The 15,000-nt window shown below is 48.6% G+C and overlaps 1 protein-coding gene across 3 annotated transcripts in view; it reads left to right on the top strand.

Moving 5' to 3' along the window:
* Nucleotides 1–15,000, top strand: part of LOC306913479 (neuropilin-1a-like) — an 83,830-nt gene that overhangs the window by 38,584 nt on the left and 30,246 nt on the right. For all 3 annotated transcript variants that reach the window (XM_079490155.1, XM_079490156.1, XM_079490157.1), the window contains one exon: nt 3,089–3,255. In XM_079490155.1, coding sequence (XP_079346281.1) covers nt 3,089–3,255 — 167 coding nt within the window. The remainder of the gene's footprint in view (nt 1–3,088; nt 3,256–15,000) is intronic.

Raw genomic sequence — 15,000 nt, 5'->3', positions numbered from 1 at the left:
CCAGTGTTGCGCATTGGAAATAGCAGATCTACAAACAGTGCGTCGCAAATGCATTGTGAGGCCGTATATCTTGCTGTGTTCGCTGTGCAGCAAGTCGGAACGCAGCGAGGTATAAATCACGAGGTTTATACGAGTTAAGAGTTTGATGCCTGCAGCATGCAGACTAGCTACTGGAGCCGTTAGCATAATTGTTCAAGAATCCGAAGAGGAATCACAACGTTGTTTTTGTCCTTTAATTTCGTAGCGGGGGAGGTTACATGTGGTTGTGTTTTTCAGCAAAACTTTGCCTGTCATCTAAAGCGGTTTTGCAACTAATTAAATCAACACCCTCGGCTCCTCCAGGCTTACTTAGGACGTATAGGGGCTGTCTCCGCTGCTTTTATGAGGCCTGCGTTTACACACTGGGCTGGGGGGGCTACCCACTGGAGGGGCCCAGACAGAGCGGGACGCCCCACCATATAACCCCACTAACTATATACCCCCCACCTCCCTTTTTGCCACACACACACACACACACACACACATATACATACACACACAGGCATGCTGAGAAACACCACCTCCAGGCCTTTTGCATGTAGCATCATTGTCATGGGGCCTGACCCCCCCTGACCCCAATTTGAAGAACGCTGCAACTAAACATTTCATTAAGCAAGACAAGCACTGCTAGGGGGTCATAAATCTGTCTCTGGAGCAGACCACCCCAGGCACACACACACACACACACACACACACACACACACACACACACACACACACACACACACACACACACACACACACACCAGCACGCGCAAGCGCACTGATGGATGCATTAAACAAATCTACTAATCATCTCCAAAAGGTTTTTAGTACCGGTCCACAGGGAAGGGAGTTTGCATAGAGATACACGCACGCACGTGCACACACACACACAGAGTGAGATCTAACAGTAATTAATGCAGCGATGACATCTGAAGTCGTAATCCCCGTCTTATTACTTGAGTCAAGAGTTTCTCGGGTTCGCCTATAATCCCACATGCAAGATCAGATTACCAGAATCCACTCCTCGCCTTCTCCATTACAAAGACGGACATGTATCTGATCCCCGGCCAGTAAATAGTTGGTCGCAGTAGTCATGTCAGAGAAGGAAAACCAGACAAGAGAGAGAGATCGCTCCGGTCTCTTCTCCTCGTCGTTTTTCAGAGTGCTTTTTGCAGACGTGCGCTGTTTGGATTATTCTAAAGTCCACTTGTGCGCAATCTATATGGGAGGGTGTTCAGCCTCATGCGTTGGGTGAAGGGAACGGTACCCGCCAGCTGCAAACCGCCGATGAGAGCTGATAAGGCTGTGATGAAAAGAGACTTTGTCTGTCATCATTGCTCTGTTCTGTTAGACAAGCGCCCTCCCTCCCTCCCTCCCTCCCTCCCTCCCTCTTTCTGTCTGATCTCTCTCCCTCATGTTTTTCACTTCGATTTTTCTCTCACTCATGTGTCTCTCTCTTTGCTCTTTCTCACAGTTTTCTCTCTCTGTCTGTCCTCCGCCCTCCGACCCGCCAGCCCCACTTTGTTTCGGTGTCTGTCCCACACTATATCCGATCGCAACTCGACCCGGCAAAACAAGCGGGCCTTTGTGTTGTGTATTTCTTCTTCCCAGTCGATTGCGATCTGCTTCATCCAGACGCGGTCTCGGTGGGGGGGAGCGTTCTCAAAGAGAGGTGAAGATGAGAGAGGAGAGAGGTGCAAGACTGCTTTCTCGGCCTCACAGTGAGATGATGACGCGCTCGTACACGCATCCACACATATGCGAGCGTGCACGCACGCACGCACAGACACACACAGACACACACAGACACACAGACAAACACAGACACACACAGACACACACTCCCCGTGCAATCACATGTATGTGCAAACACATATCTCAGACAAACATACCCTGTGACCCTGAGACCGAGGTGTGTAAGCAGAGCAACAGATGGGGAGACCATCTGTGTTGGCTCACAAGACTGCAGAAACAGAGCTCTCCTTCACTTCTCCCTATGCCCTGTGCATGCTTGTGCGCGCACGTGCGTGCGAGGGCACGTGTGAACCCTGAAGGTGTGTGCGGCGTGCGTGTTTGTGTGAGAGTACACAGCGGCATGGCCACCCATGCACAGGACCCTATAAGAGTGTGTGTACCCCTTGCATATCCGTTTGCTTTCTGCGTGCGCACGTAGTCCACGTGGCGGTCATGTGAAAGTTTCTCCCCGCATACCTTGCGCCGCTCGCTGCCAGTCTGCAGTACCACCGCAGGGCCAGGTCGGGAGAGGTCAGCCTTTATAGCCACATCCACACACCCCTCACCCAGGCTCCTTTGCGGCAGCTCCGTCCGCACAGAGCCGAGTCTATCTGCTGACCTCCAGGGGTTGAGGGATGAGTGGCTGAACCGGACCCGTGCTGACCTTCCCATTCCACCCACCCATCCTGGTCATGCCTCCGTAAACACAAACAAGACAACCCCTCCGCCCATCCTCCTGCATGGGCAACCTGATACACTATCCCCTCCCCCCAAAATAAATGTACCCTGTCACCCCCCGGGTGAGAACAAAATGTGCTGTGTGTGTGCAAAACTTTTTTTTTTTTACTGCCCATAAGGAGGTGTGAGGAGACGGACACATAGGGCCAAAAACATTGACTGGAAGAAACTCGAAGACCGACGCTTTAGCGCTTGGTACAATTTTTTTTTGCATGCCAAGCGTAAACTTAGCAACCGCACTAAATGTTTCATGGGTAAAGTTTTTCATCGGACTGCGGAGCACATCTCTGTCCATTAAAAGGTAGAGACGGGGAGAGAGGGAGAGAGGGAGAGAGGGAGAGTGGCGATTGACTGAGGCAGCATTTCTGTTCTGTGTGTTCCTAAAGTGCTCTGTCATGTGTTGTTGTCCTTTCCACCCAGAGACGAGCTCTGATTCTTGGGGACACTGAAAGCACATAACGGGCAAATACTCCTGGCGTTTCCGCTGCTTCCAGTTATGCTAACATCTTTTCACCCTCTCTGTCCTTGACACTCTCTCTCTCTCTCTCTCTCTCTCTCTCTCTCTCTCTCTCTCTCTCTCTCTCTCTCTTAGACTTTAACTGTACGGACCCGTTGGGAATGGAGTCGGGGGAGATAACGTCGGACCAGATCGTGGCCTCGTCCCAGTATAACCCCAGCTGGTCCCCGGAGCGCTCCAGACTCAACTACTACGAGAACGCCTGGACGCCAGCGGAGGACTCCAACAAGGAATGGATCCAGGTAGGGCTCCACCACCACCATCGCCACTGGAGTTGTTCCCATACCGATACCAGTATCGGAAAAGCTGCCGAACACTCTGTGCCAATCCTATACCATGCAGTGGTGGAAAAAGTACTCAATTGTTTTACTCAAGTAAAAGTACCAATACTGCAATTTAGAACTACTTCGTTACAAGTAAAAGAATGGAATTGAAAATGTACTTGAGTAAAAGTACAAAAGTATCTGCATCAAAATGTACTTAAAGTACTAAAATTAAATGTACTCATTGTGCAGATGTGCCATTTCACAAGTTGAAAATGTGTACAAAATCTATTGAAAATAGCAGATCTACAAGCTCACAATGCGTCGCAACGCGACGCATTGTGATACTCAAGTAAAGTACAAATACCTCAAAATTGTACTTAAGTACAGTACTTAGTTACTTTACACCACTGATACCATGTTATTCATCACATGATGATATTTCATTTGCAGTGACATTTTGAATGCTTCAGTTGATGCTGATTATTTGAGAACCTGCACTGTCCTACTCCTGCTATCGGATTGGTACTCTGTATCGACCCATACACAAGTTGTGTGTGTTCTATGTGAGAATCGGTGCCGGGAGGGAAAGCGGGTATCGGTATAGAGCGGCGCATCTCTAACCACCAGCACTAACCCCACCCATTGTGAACGTGCATGGCGACTCTTGTCACTTGAAAGCACACACTGAGAATTTCGACACCATTCAAACCTCGAGTTTCTGCGTAATGAGATTCTAAAAATAGCACTCATGTTAAAACAGTTCATCTCAGGGTTACACAGTGTATATTGCTGGTGGCTCCGGGGGAAAGAAAGAACACAGAGCTTTTAAATGGAGTGTGTGTGTGTGTGTGGGGGGGGGGGGGGGGTGTAGAAATAGTATATTAATAGCACTTTGTGCCACGCAGATGAATGGGTATTTCTCCAAAGTCATCCCATGGGCGCATTTTGGAGACTAAACACACTCCATGTGTTGCTGGAGGTGAGTCACAGTCTGGGTGTGTGTGTGTGTGTGTGTGTGTGGACTGTGGAGGACATTAGAAGTGACTACTCGCCTGGCTGGACAGACACAGTAGGAATGTTCTGGGCTTGTCCTTCAGACTCTGGTCATGGGGAACGTTCTCTAAACTCTCCAAGGAGATCCAAGAAATTCTCATGATTCTGGTGGTTTCCACAGAAGGGTATCAGGGTGCGGCCGGCATTCTCTCTGTTTATTTCTCTCTGTATCCTCTCTTTCTCTCTCTCTCTCTCTTTCTGAAAATCCCCCCTTCCTGTCTGACAGTTGGCTTTTCTGGCCTGCTGGATACTGGGATTTAGTCCAAGCACCCTGTCTTAGCACGCACGCATGCACACACGCACACACACACACACACACACACACACACACACACACACACACACACACACACACACACACACACACACACACACACACACACACACACACACACACACAGCATTCTTGTATACACTGCACGCACACACAAACGCGCTGCCATATTAATCAAAACTTCATTGGGATATCTGTACCACAGAGACGGCTTTATAAGGAAAGACAATAGACTGATGTCTCCAATCCACAGACAGCACTATAAGTCACATGATCCTATCGGTGCAGATGCTGTAATCGGTTGGACACCGCTGGGCGTGTCCCTCAAATGCAAGCTGTGTTTAAATGCTTAATCCCGCTATAGTAGCGCAAAACATGTCCGACACCTTTCGCCATGCTTTATTATTGTATTATTGTTTTTCTCTATAGCGATTCGGAGAGATTGGTAGTGCTCCTGGTTTGGTTTCAAAGCATATGTCTCGTCAGACCAAACAGAATAAGGGCGCGGCCACAGTGAAGTTTATTTCTACCCTACATGGGATTCAGCCAATGGTCAGCAGCGTACTATAAAATACTACAATACCTTCAGCAGAAGCTGAAGGTATTAGTAATTGCGTGTATATTTCCAGCAGCTCCAGGACAGTTAACTTAATGCATGTTATGGCATAGAGAAACACCTAAATGAAACATTCCCACAATCCCACGTGATGTTATTACCTCCAGCTGCTGTCCAGCGGGGGAATAACATCCCTGATAACCGTTATATTCTTTCTGTCAATCTCACTGTCATTGTGAAATTCACTTCATAAAATTGGAAAGCTTTTTCCGGCATGCTCTGCTCACCTCACCTACTCCGCTCCCGCTGTCAGCCCCCACAATCCCTTTCACTGGATCGCCACCTGTTTCCATAGAAAATGAACTGGAAGCATTTATTGAAAACAATCACCTTGCCCTGCCTATGTTTATCTGCCCCATAGGGCCGTAACTCGGCTCACATGCACCAGGGGCGTCGACTGACGGCGATGATTCGGACCATGTTTGATTTACTAAATGCAAAGCCTCAATGCCTTGTAAATGATCAGACTGTTTTCTTTTACCTCTCTTTTACTGTCTGTGCTTCATCGCAGAATAGTTTGGCCCCAGCACAGTCCTCGGGGGAGTGAATAATAGACCTGACCCAAAGCCAAATATTTGCGCTGGGGGAGGGCCTCGATACGCAAGCTTTTCCTTTATTGGAATGAAAATATTGTCCTGAGGGCCTCTGTTCTGTTGCTCCTCCAGACTAATTTAATAAGTGTGTGTGTGTGTGTGTGTGTGTGTGTGTGTGTGTGTGTGTGTGTGTGTGTGTGTGTGTGTGTGTGTGTGTGTGTGTGTGTGTGTGTGTGTGTGTGTGTGTGTGTGTGTGTGTGTGTGTGTGTGTGTGTGTGTGTGTGCGCGCGCGCGCGCTCGTGCGTGCGACTCCATTCCTGTGTGTGTGGGGGGTTCTGCGTTCTTGGCTCGGTGGGTGGGTGGGTGGGTGTGTGTGTATGACTGTGTGTGTGTGTGTGTGGGGGGGGGGGGGTTGCGTTCTTGGCTCGGTGGGGGGGTGTGTGGGAGTGCTTGGCGGGGGCCCCTCTATCGCCCCGCAGAGGAACCCAGCATGTGTCTCGAGTGTTACAGGAAGGACCCGAGTCCTTCCCTGACCACTTCCTCTACAGCCAAATACAACAGCTGAGAGACACACGGTCTGTCTGTTTAGGACCCGCGTATTTATCTCTCTTGGCGGTCATGCCAAATCGCCGCTGTCGTGCAGAAACCGCTTATCTCCGTATTCTAACTTTTTTCCCCGCAAATTAACGCCCTGCTTGATCATCACACAAAAGTAGCAGATCTGCTACTTTTGCTATTTTGAATCCTGCAATGAAACCGTTTTGGACACGCTTGACTGTATGGGTTTTCCACCTCCACCCGACAGAGACAATATATTTCTCATATGGTGATCATGAGTGCATATAGGCTGCGACCCATTGTTCTTGTTTACAAGCACAGCTCAGAGCTGTGTACAGTTCTGCCCCTCCTCAGCAGAAAACCCACAGGTAAACAAGATGATTTGTTGGCACTTGGGAGTCCCTCTCTGTGGGTATATATCGATCCTGGAGGATTTGATTTAGTGGTGAAATCCGAATCGGCGTGAAGGGGACGTGTGTTCTGTCGGTGTATGCTGGATCGCCACCCTGAGTAATCTCATCAAAATGCTGAACTTCAAAGTGGAAGCCCACAAGCCACATTTGTGTCCAGGGCGTAGCGATGTCTGTTCTTCAAATGTGTGCTCTGCCCCTGCACCCTTCAGCAAAAGTCCAATTATCACAAGTGTTATTAAAAAGAGTGAAATTCTTCACTCGCCTTTCATTAAGCCCCTTGACAAAGGCGCTACGCCAACCGTTCCTAAGCCCCCCACAGCTCATCTCAGCGTGCTGTCGTGCATTCATTATTTATTTCATTATCATCCCCCATACCGCAAGTTGCGGGGAGGCAGTCTTATTATTCATGACAGGCAGCCAGCTTTTTTGATTCTCCAGCATATTCCTTTGCTCGGTTCTTTTTTTCTGACATGTATAATCCCGAATTGTCATCCGTTTCAATGCTGCCTCATTCCAACACACGGGGGCAAGATGCTTACAGACTGTGCTCTCTTCTCGGGGGTAATTAGATTGGTGTGGTGTGGTTTAGCGTCGAATGCTAGGTTAGCCAGGTCATCAATCACTCCCTGTTTGCCAGAGGGAAAAGCAGCCGTTAGCTGCACACGGCGACCGACAGACACCCTTTGAGGGTTTTGCGGTTTTGACGAGGGGAGTTGAAAGAAAAGGGAAGGCCCAATAATCCTTCAGAACGGGACTCTGCGCGCGCTAGATCATTCACTCACCATCTTTCATCTCATCATCGCTTCTCTCCGGGTCCTCTCATCTTCCTCATCCTTCCGCCTCTTGTATTTGACAGTTCAGCCACATCAAGACAGGGAAATGTTCATAATATTATCTACAGCGGAGTGAGCCCTGGGCTCTCTTTGAAGCCACGGAGGCTCCGCCGCACAGGGCTCCATGCGGCAGGTTTGCGGCAGGGATAAATGATAGTATACGCACGCACTCCTCTGCTGCCTTGCTTATGGCCAGATTGTTGTATTTATGGACTCCGGCTGGTTCCAATAGGAAGGTCTGAATGATGCGGAACCGTCATGAGGAAATACCTGCATCTGCACAACACATTTGGGTCTCTGAGGGAAACGTATATATATATATCTTTCTTTTTTCAGAAGGCATGCCGTATAGCCTGAATGAAAGGCTCCCAAGGGGTCCATTTAGGAGGGAGGGGGGGGGGGGGGGGGGTGCTTCCCGTTTGTCCCGTGAGAGGCCGGCGCGGTGAGGAATGTCTCTGTCGGATGGCTGAGAGGTTCTGATAGCCTCAGAGTCACCGCAGTGCCGGAGCCATGCCATAAAGGCTGTCTGACAGCCAGGCCCATTGACCACTGATAGACTCACACACACACACACACACACACACACACACACACACACACACACACACACACACACACACACACACACACACACACACACACACACACACACACACACACACACACACGCACATGTCCACATCACCATAAATTATGCATGCTGTGCTGTAGAGAGAGAGCGAACTGTCTCTGTGTTGAGCATCACATGAAGGCAATACCAAATGTTATCCGAATGTCCACACACATGCAGCATGGAGGATATATCCGTCCCCGTGGACGGATTGGAGAGTTATTGTTTTTTGCTTCCCATAAAGGTCTGATTTGCTGACAACAAGGTCTGCCATTATCTTCAATCCTCCCTGCTCAGGCAGTGAATGCGTTCTCAGCATTTACGTAGGCCTACAGGCCTATATCTCACTGATAACGTAAAGTGTTTAATCACAAGGGGTGGCGGCTGGGGTGATGTTGGTCTGAGAGTCCCTCTTCTCTGTATAGTCACCAAGACGAGGGGGGGGGGGGGGGGGGGGGGGGGGTATCTGCTTTAATCTCACCCTTCTGCTAGATGAAAGCCACGGACATGAAAAGCATGGCTGTGATTGTTTACACAACGCCCTCCTTTATCTCCCCCCATGTGATAGCAATCTCCCGACCCGCTTTGCAGAGGAAGTTATCGCGGGGTTAACGGTACAGTTTTTAAAGCGCAGGGCCGCGACCCGCCGTGACCGCACGCTTCCTCGCGCAGAGATCACGGCCAAGGTCATGAATGCGGTGCTGCAAAACAAAGCGGACCCATTTAGCTAAGAAAACAGACTGAGATCCGCTTGCTCGGCTGACCGAACGAGCGGTTATTTCCCAACTTCCCAAACACTGGCGCTCGTCTTTTAGTGGTCGCCGTGGAGCCCACATGGCCTCACGTCAATGTCAGCCACTAAAACCGTACTCACAACACACTCTATTCTGTTTTTCTTTCACTCTGTCCACCAAATATGCTCTCAATTACCCCAGGGGTCGGCGTGATGCAAAATTCGCTCCACATCGCTATTGTCTCTCTCTCTCTCTCTCTCTCTCTCTCTGCTTCTATTCGCTGCTGTCTCCATTCCAGGTCTTGCTGCCGTGCCAAGTGATGAGTAATTAGAATATGGAGTGATAATTAACAGCGGCTTTCTCAGTTGATGAAGTCTCGGGGAGAGCAGAGCAGCGCAGTAGACGCTGGCATTTTGGCTGCCTGTGAGATCATCATCGCGCAGTACGAACGCAGACAATGGATGCTGTCTTTGTGCGGAGCCTCGACTCTCGATTGGAAAATCAATGGGAGGACAGAGAGAGAGAGAGAGAGAGAGAGAGAGGGAGAGAGGGGGGAGAGAGAGGGGGGAGAGAGAGAGAGAGAGAGAGAGAGAGAGAGAGAGAGAGAGAGAGAGAGAGAGAGAGCAGGCTCGAGTCGGGCAGCTCAAACTGCGGGGGTGGGGGGGTTGGAAATCGAAACACGCGGGCGATGGCATGATGTAATGAAATGAAACAGTGCCGGCTGTAAGTAGCCCCAGTCAAAAAGTCAGCCCCAGCCGTAATCAGTGTCATTTGCTAACGTCTGCATTCCAGACGAGGAGAGTGCCCCGGGGCCCTCTGTAGTCATTCTGTTATCACTAGACGGGTCATCTGCAGGCTCTGTCTCCCGAGCCATAGGATCGCAAAAGCCGGCTGCTAGGAGATGAGAGACGATGGTTGCGTCACACCATGGTAAAACGTCACTGAGTGTGGTGATCATATTGAGCTGTAATGCCACGAATGACAATGGCTGTTAGCTCCTGTTGTAATGGTGATTCACAAGGAAGGAAAAGCTCCAGACTAGACGGTTTACAGTACATCCTTCCTTCAACTCCCGGGGCTGAGCGCACACGCACGCACGCACACGCACACGCACACACAAACACACACACCTTTCTCATTTTATTTTTAGTTTCTGTCATACCTGCTCCTTCCGGATCATCCCTCTTTGTCAGGGAAACAGATGAGGGCCACATGGGTAGATATGCATAATTTAAATCTGCCAGAGAGGTGTTGGGAGGCTAAAAATAAAGTGTAACTCTGTCAGGTGGGTACTGTGATAAATGGAAGGTTGCGTGATCAGCTCATAGGTCTCACAGCGTCTCGGTAATGCAATTTTCACAAAAGGGAGAATTAATTACACTTTGAGGTAATGGAATTCTTTAGATATCTCCCACCTCCAAAACTCCCTGTGGTGTAGGTGAAATTAACAGATGGACTGATGTGACCCAACTCAGAAACTAATTTGTTTTTGTATTATGTGATATTTTTTAAGACCAGTGATGGATAGAGTAAGCAACCCCAGTACTTTAGTAGAAGTATCAGATACCTACACAAGTGAAGGTTGAGTTAAAGTACTGGTATCTGGTATCGAAATATGTCCCAAACCGCCCCCTAAGGTCTTCCACTGCTGGCCTGCTCGCTTTGCCTAAAAAAATGGCAACTAAAAAATACGGGGAAGCAGCTTTTTGCTTCTACGGGCCGACGGCGTGGAACAAACTCCCACTGTACCTTCGACAGGCAGCCTCTGTAGACATTTTTAAAGCTCAGCTCAAGACCCACTTCTACACCCTTGCTTTTAATTGATTTATTTGTCTTTTTAAAATAATGTTATTCATGTCCTCACTGTATTGTTTATGCCCTGCCTTTCTTTTCTTTTTTTGTGTAAAGCACTTTGAGCTGCATTTCATGTCATGAAAGGTGCTATACAAATAAAGTTGTATTATTATTATTATTATTATTATTGGAGTACCTGCTTTTAAAATTGCACAAATATACAAAGTACACATTAAAAAGTAAGTAAGTAAAGTAAAAAAGTGGCTAATTAATTATGTACTTTTTCCTTTCCTCAAAATACTTCAAAAGTACAATATTTGAATAGTTGCGGAGTGAAAGTGTCAAGTGAAAGTGTCAAAACACAAATTCTCAAGTAAATACAGATACTCAAAAAACGTGCTCAAGTAGTAGAGTACTCAAGTAAATGTACTTTGTCACGGGCCACCACTGCAAACAATACTACACTTGTACTTAGTCACGTAATGGATATTTGTGGCCAGGTTGTGCATGTAAAAACCAGACGGATACAGCCTCTTTACGCTGGAACTAGATTTCTCTTATGACCATCCTATGAGATCCATAAACCTTTCCACAAGCATCATCAGAGGACAAGAGGCTGCAGTGTTTGTCTCTGAACAGGATCTCTATCCCCGTCGTCCCAACAGCTGCTCTTTGACTTGGAAAAACACACTTAACTGCTTAAGCCCTATGTCTTCGCTGTCGGGCGGGAACCTCTTATGTCCATTTTTTGTAAATTAACGTCCCTACTTGATCACACTACAGCATCACTCCAAAACATAAAAAAGTAGCAGATCTACAAACAGTGGCGCGTTTCGAGCTTGTCCATCTGCTACTTTTGCTGTTTTTGAATTTGAATCCTTAAAAGTAACAGTTTTGGACATTATGAGGTTACCACCCAACAGAGACGATATACTGTTGTCTGGGGTCCCCCAGGGTTCTATATTTTGGCCCGCATCCAGTTTTTGTCTCCAACTACACCAAAAATACTCTCGAAAATAGCCGATCTACAAGCTCACAATGTGTGGAGTTGCGATGCGTTTGTGAGCTTGAAGATCTGTTGTTTTTTCCTGAATGTTTGCCCCAGAATAGGGACACTGGTGGTTGCATTGAAAGATGTTTAACCTCTGTCCCATTCTGAGGAGATGAATAGTGTGACAAAAAATACCCTATATGTGTTCTGTGTATTTTTCCCTGTAATGTTGATGCCGTTAAAACACTGCGTCTGATGATGACATTGTGGAGAAACACACCGAAGACATATGGTATCTTTTCCCACACTGCATTATTGATCTCCTCAAATCACAACAATGGGATTTAGGATAGAAACAAATCAGCAATGTTATTCTTTTAAGAGCGCTCCCTTTGCCCATTGTCGTTTTTTGGTGAGGGGGAAAACAAATGAACTCAATTCAGCCCACAGGGCCTGGGTTATTCACTCAGATGGGGAGCCATTTTCCCCACACAGATATAAATGTCAGCAAAATGGGTGAAATGGTTAGAAAAGAAACAGTAAAACGTATTTTGGTAACTCGGTTACTGATTGTTCCACATAAACTCCCCCCGGCAAGCGAGTCAATTGTGAGCCTGACAGTCGGAACAGACAGAGTCACTGGCTGGACTGGACTTCTCAGTCCTGTCGGCTACTCTTCTAAACCGCACGCTGCGCACAGTCTGTTTCTCTGCAACGTGTGTAACACTGACTACGGCTGAGTCACAGACGTGGAGGTTGAAATGGTGAGTCATGGACAGCCCTAATGCTCCCGTCCGCGTCATGATTGGGGAGGATGACTCGACAATGAATTGAAAACGCTTTCGGCCTCCTGTTCTCGTCTCATTCTGATTTATACTTTGCCTCCGTGACGAACGGAAAGCACACAGCGGCCACTCACTTTCACAATCTCCCGGTCAGCCTGTTTTGAAGAGGCATACAAACGCATGCGAGCGAGCGCGCGAGTGCACACACACACACACACACAGACACACACACACACACACACAGACACAGACACAGACACAGACACACATACAGACATATAGGCATATACTGTAGGCAGCCCGAGAGACAAGGACACATTGGAAGTTCCACTACATATCAGCCTGCTAGGGCTTTATGGAGGAACCCGATGAAGCTGTGTGATTTCTTACCCCGTGTGACGTGTTTATGGTGAGGGCTGTGCGTCCCTCTGGACGTGAGTTACCGTGCACCGCGGGGCCCCGGAGTATATATATTGTGTCATTTGTCTACATGTGGGCATCGTTCCAAACACACCCCGCTCCTGAGGATGCGGGGGGGGGGGGGGGGCAAATCAGAGATATGAAATGCGCACGAGCACCTTTTTCTGGGCCGTCAGCAAAATCGCAAAACATAACCTCTCGTGTACGTTGTCGGCATGGCGCTCATATTTTAGACACTTTTACACGGCTGATTACATCACCCATTAGGCATGATTCAGCTTTTCGGGGGCCCGAGATTTCTATGACAAGCCATTCATCACCTAATTGCCTTGCATTTGCCTGGGAACCCACAGCGCCGTGCACAGCTCGCAGTATCTATACTGTATGTCAGTTACTGAGGGTTTTATGGGTCAGTTGAAGCCCTCCCCCCCCCCCCCCCATCTGGGCTAAAAGAAGTCCCACTAGTAATAATTATCCAGGCCTGTTTGTTTTCAGTGTGGTCTCGGCAGCGCAGAGGTTTTTATATTACTCTAGCACGTCCTGGCATGCAGGCCAGTCCGGCTCTCCCTGACCTGTGTAGCCCTGGTCTGTTGGAGCTACAGCTGAACTCCTTTACCTCGGCCTGTAACAAGCCGGCCATTAATAAATCATTGCTTGCTCATTAGCCAGGGCCCTGTTATCAACCCATGTCTGTGAAATTGATCCAGTCTGCCCTATACCATCCCTCTCTCTCTCTCTCTCTCCCTCCCTCTCCCTCCCTTTCTCTCTCTCGTTCGTTCTTTCTCTCCCCACCCTCCCCACCCATCTCATTCTCTTTTTTTCTGTTCTCCTTTGAGAGAGGAAGACTTCTCTTAGCCTTCCTCTCTCATCTTCATCATTCCGTCTCCTTTCTTCTCTCCTCTCCCTCTTTTCTTGCAGCCCACCCCTCCACCCCCCATAAAGTGTATCTAATCTCATCATCATCATCTCATACTGGAGTTTCTCTTCTCTTCTCTTCTCTTCTCTTCTCTTCTCTTCTCTTCTCTTCTCTTCTCTTCTCTTCTCTTCTCTTCTCTTCTCTTCTCTTCTCTTCTCTTCCGCCCCTCCACCTCCGGTGTGCTCTAGCTCCCTCCATTCATGTTTCGACATGCTTGGACAGAAGCTGTGAGGTGAATCAGCGTTACTGGGCTGTCAGCGTGTGTGTGCCTGGCCGCCTGCTGTTGATCACTGACGATCAGATGTCTGTTCCCGGAATCACAAGCTGACATGCATGCTCAATCACTTACAAACGAACGCCACGAAAACAAAAACAACAAAAAAATTGTAAGAAAAAGGCGGGCACAGCTTGGCTCGACAGCGTGGGCAGAGAGAGTGAGCTGTGAGCATTCATGAGTGTTCTCAATTAGACCCCGGCCACTCGACGATCTCATTCCCAGGGGCTCTTTTTACTCCATTAGGGCCTAATGAGACCCAATCAGAGGAGATCATCCCGAGGCCCATTCATCGTCTCACTCCACATCGCCCCTTTTTATAGGCATATATAGACGCCCCGCTGTCATTGGTCCAGGTTGGCCGCGAATCAGACTCGGCCTCGCTTTTTTGGAAGTGAAACGTTAAGGACCCATGCCTCAGCTGATGTATGCCAGTCTACGCTCTGCTGCAGTCCAGCGCGCTTTATAGCCGTCCAAGTTGCCATCTGCACTGGCACGACACGCAGCCTCTCGCCCAGCCGAGAGGCTGGCACGACACGCAGCCTCTCGCCCAGCCGAGAGGCATTCAGCTCCTCCGTTATTAAATGGGAGCCGTCTGAAGCACGGGGGTGGAGTGGGGGAGGAGGGTGGGGGTGGGTTGGATTTGATTCTGTCTCTATTTACAGGACTAAAAGAAATCTGGGCCTTGCCCGGTAAGCCCCTCTGAGCCCGCAGACAGGAACAAAAGTATTCTGCCTTTTTTCTGTTTCTCTCCTTTTTCACCCTCTCTGTCGCTTTCTCTCTCCATCCATCGAAATCCTCCAAGCATGAGCGAGAGAGAGAGAGAGAGAGAGAGATTGAGGCACAGTGTAGCCTCAGACATTGCTCGCATCTGTTTTGATCTTTTTCCTGTCTGCAAGTCAAATGGGAATCCGAGG

Source organism: Electrona antarctica (assembly GCF_951216825.1).
Source record: "Electrona antarctica genome assembly, chromosome: 20".
Taxonomy (NCBI): domain Eukaryota; kingdom Metazoa; phylum Chordata; class Actinopteri; order Myctophiformes; family Myctophidae; genus Electrona; species Electrona antarctica.
This window is presented reverse-complemented; position numbering and strand designations above follow the sequence as displayed.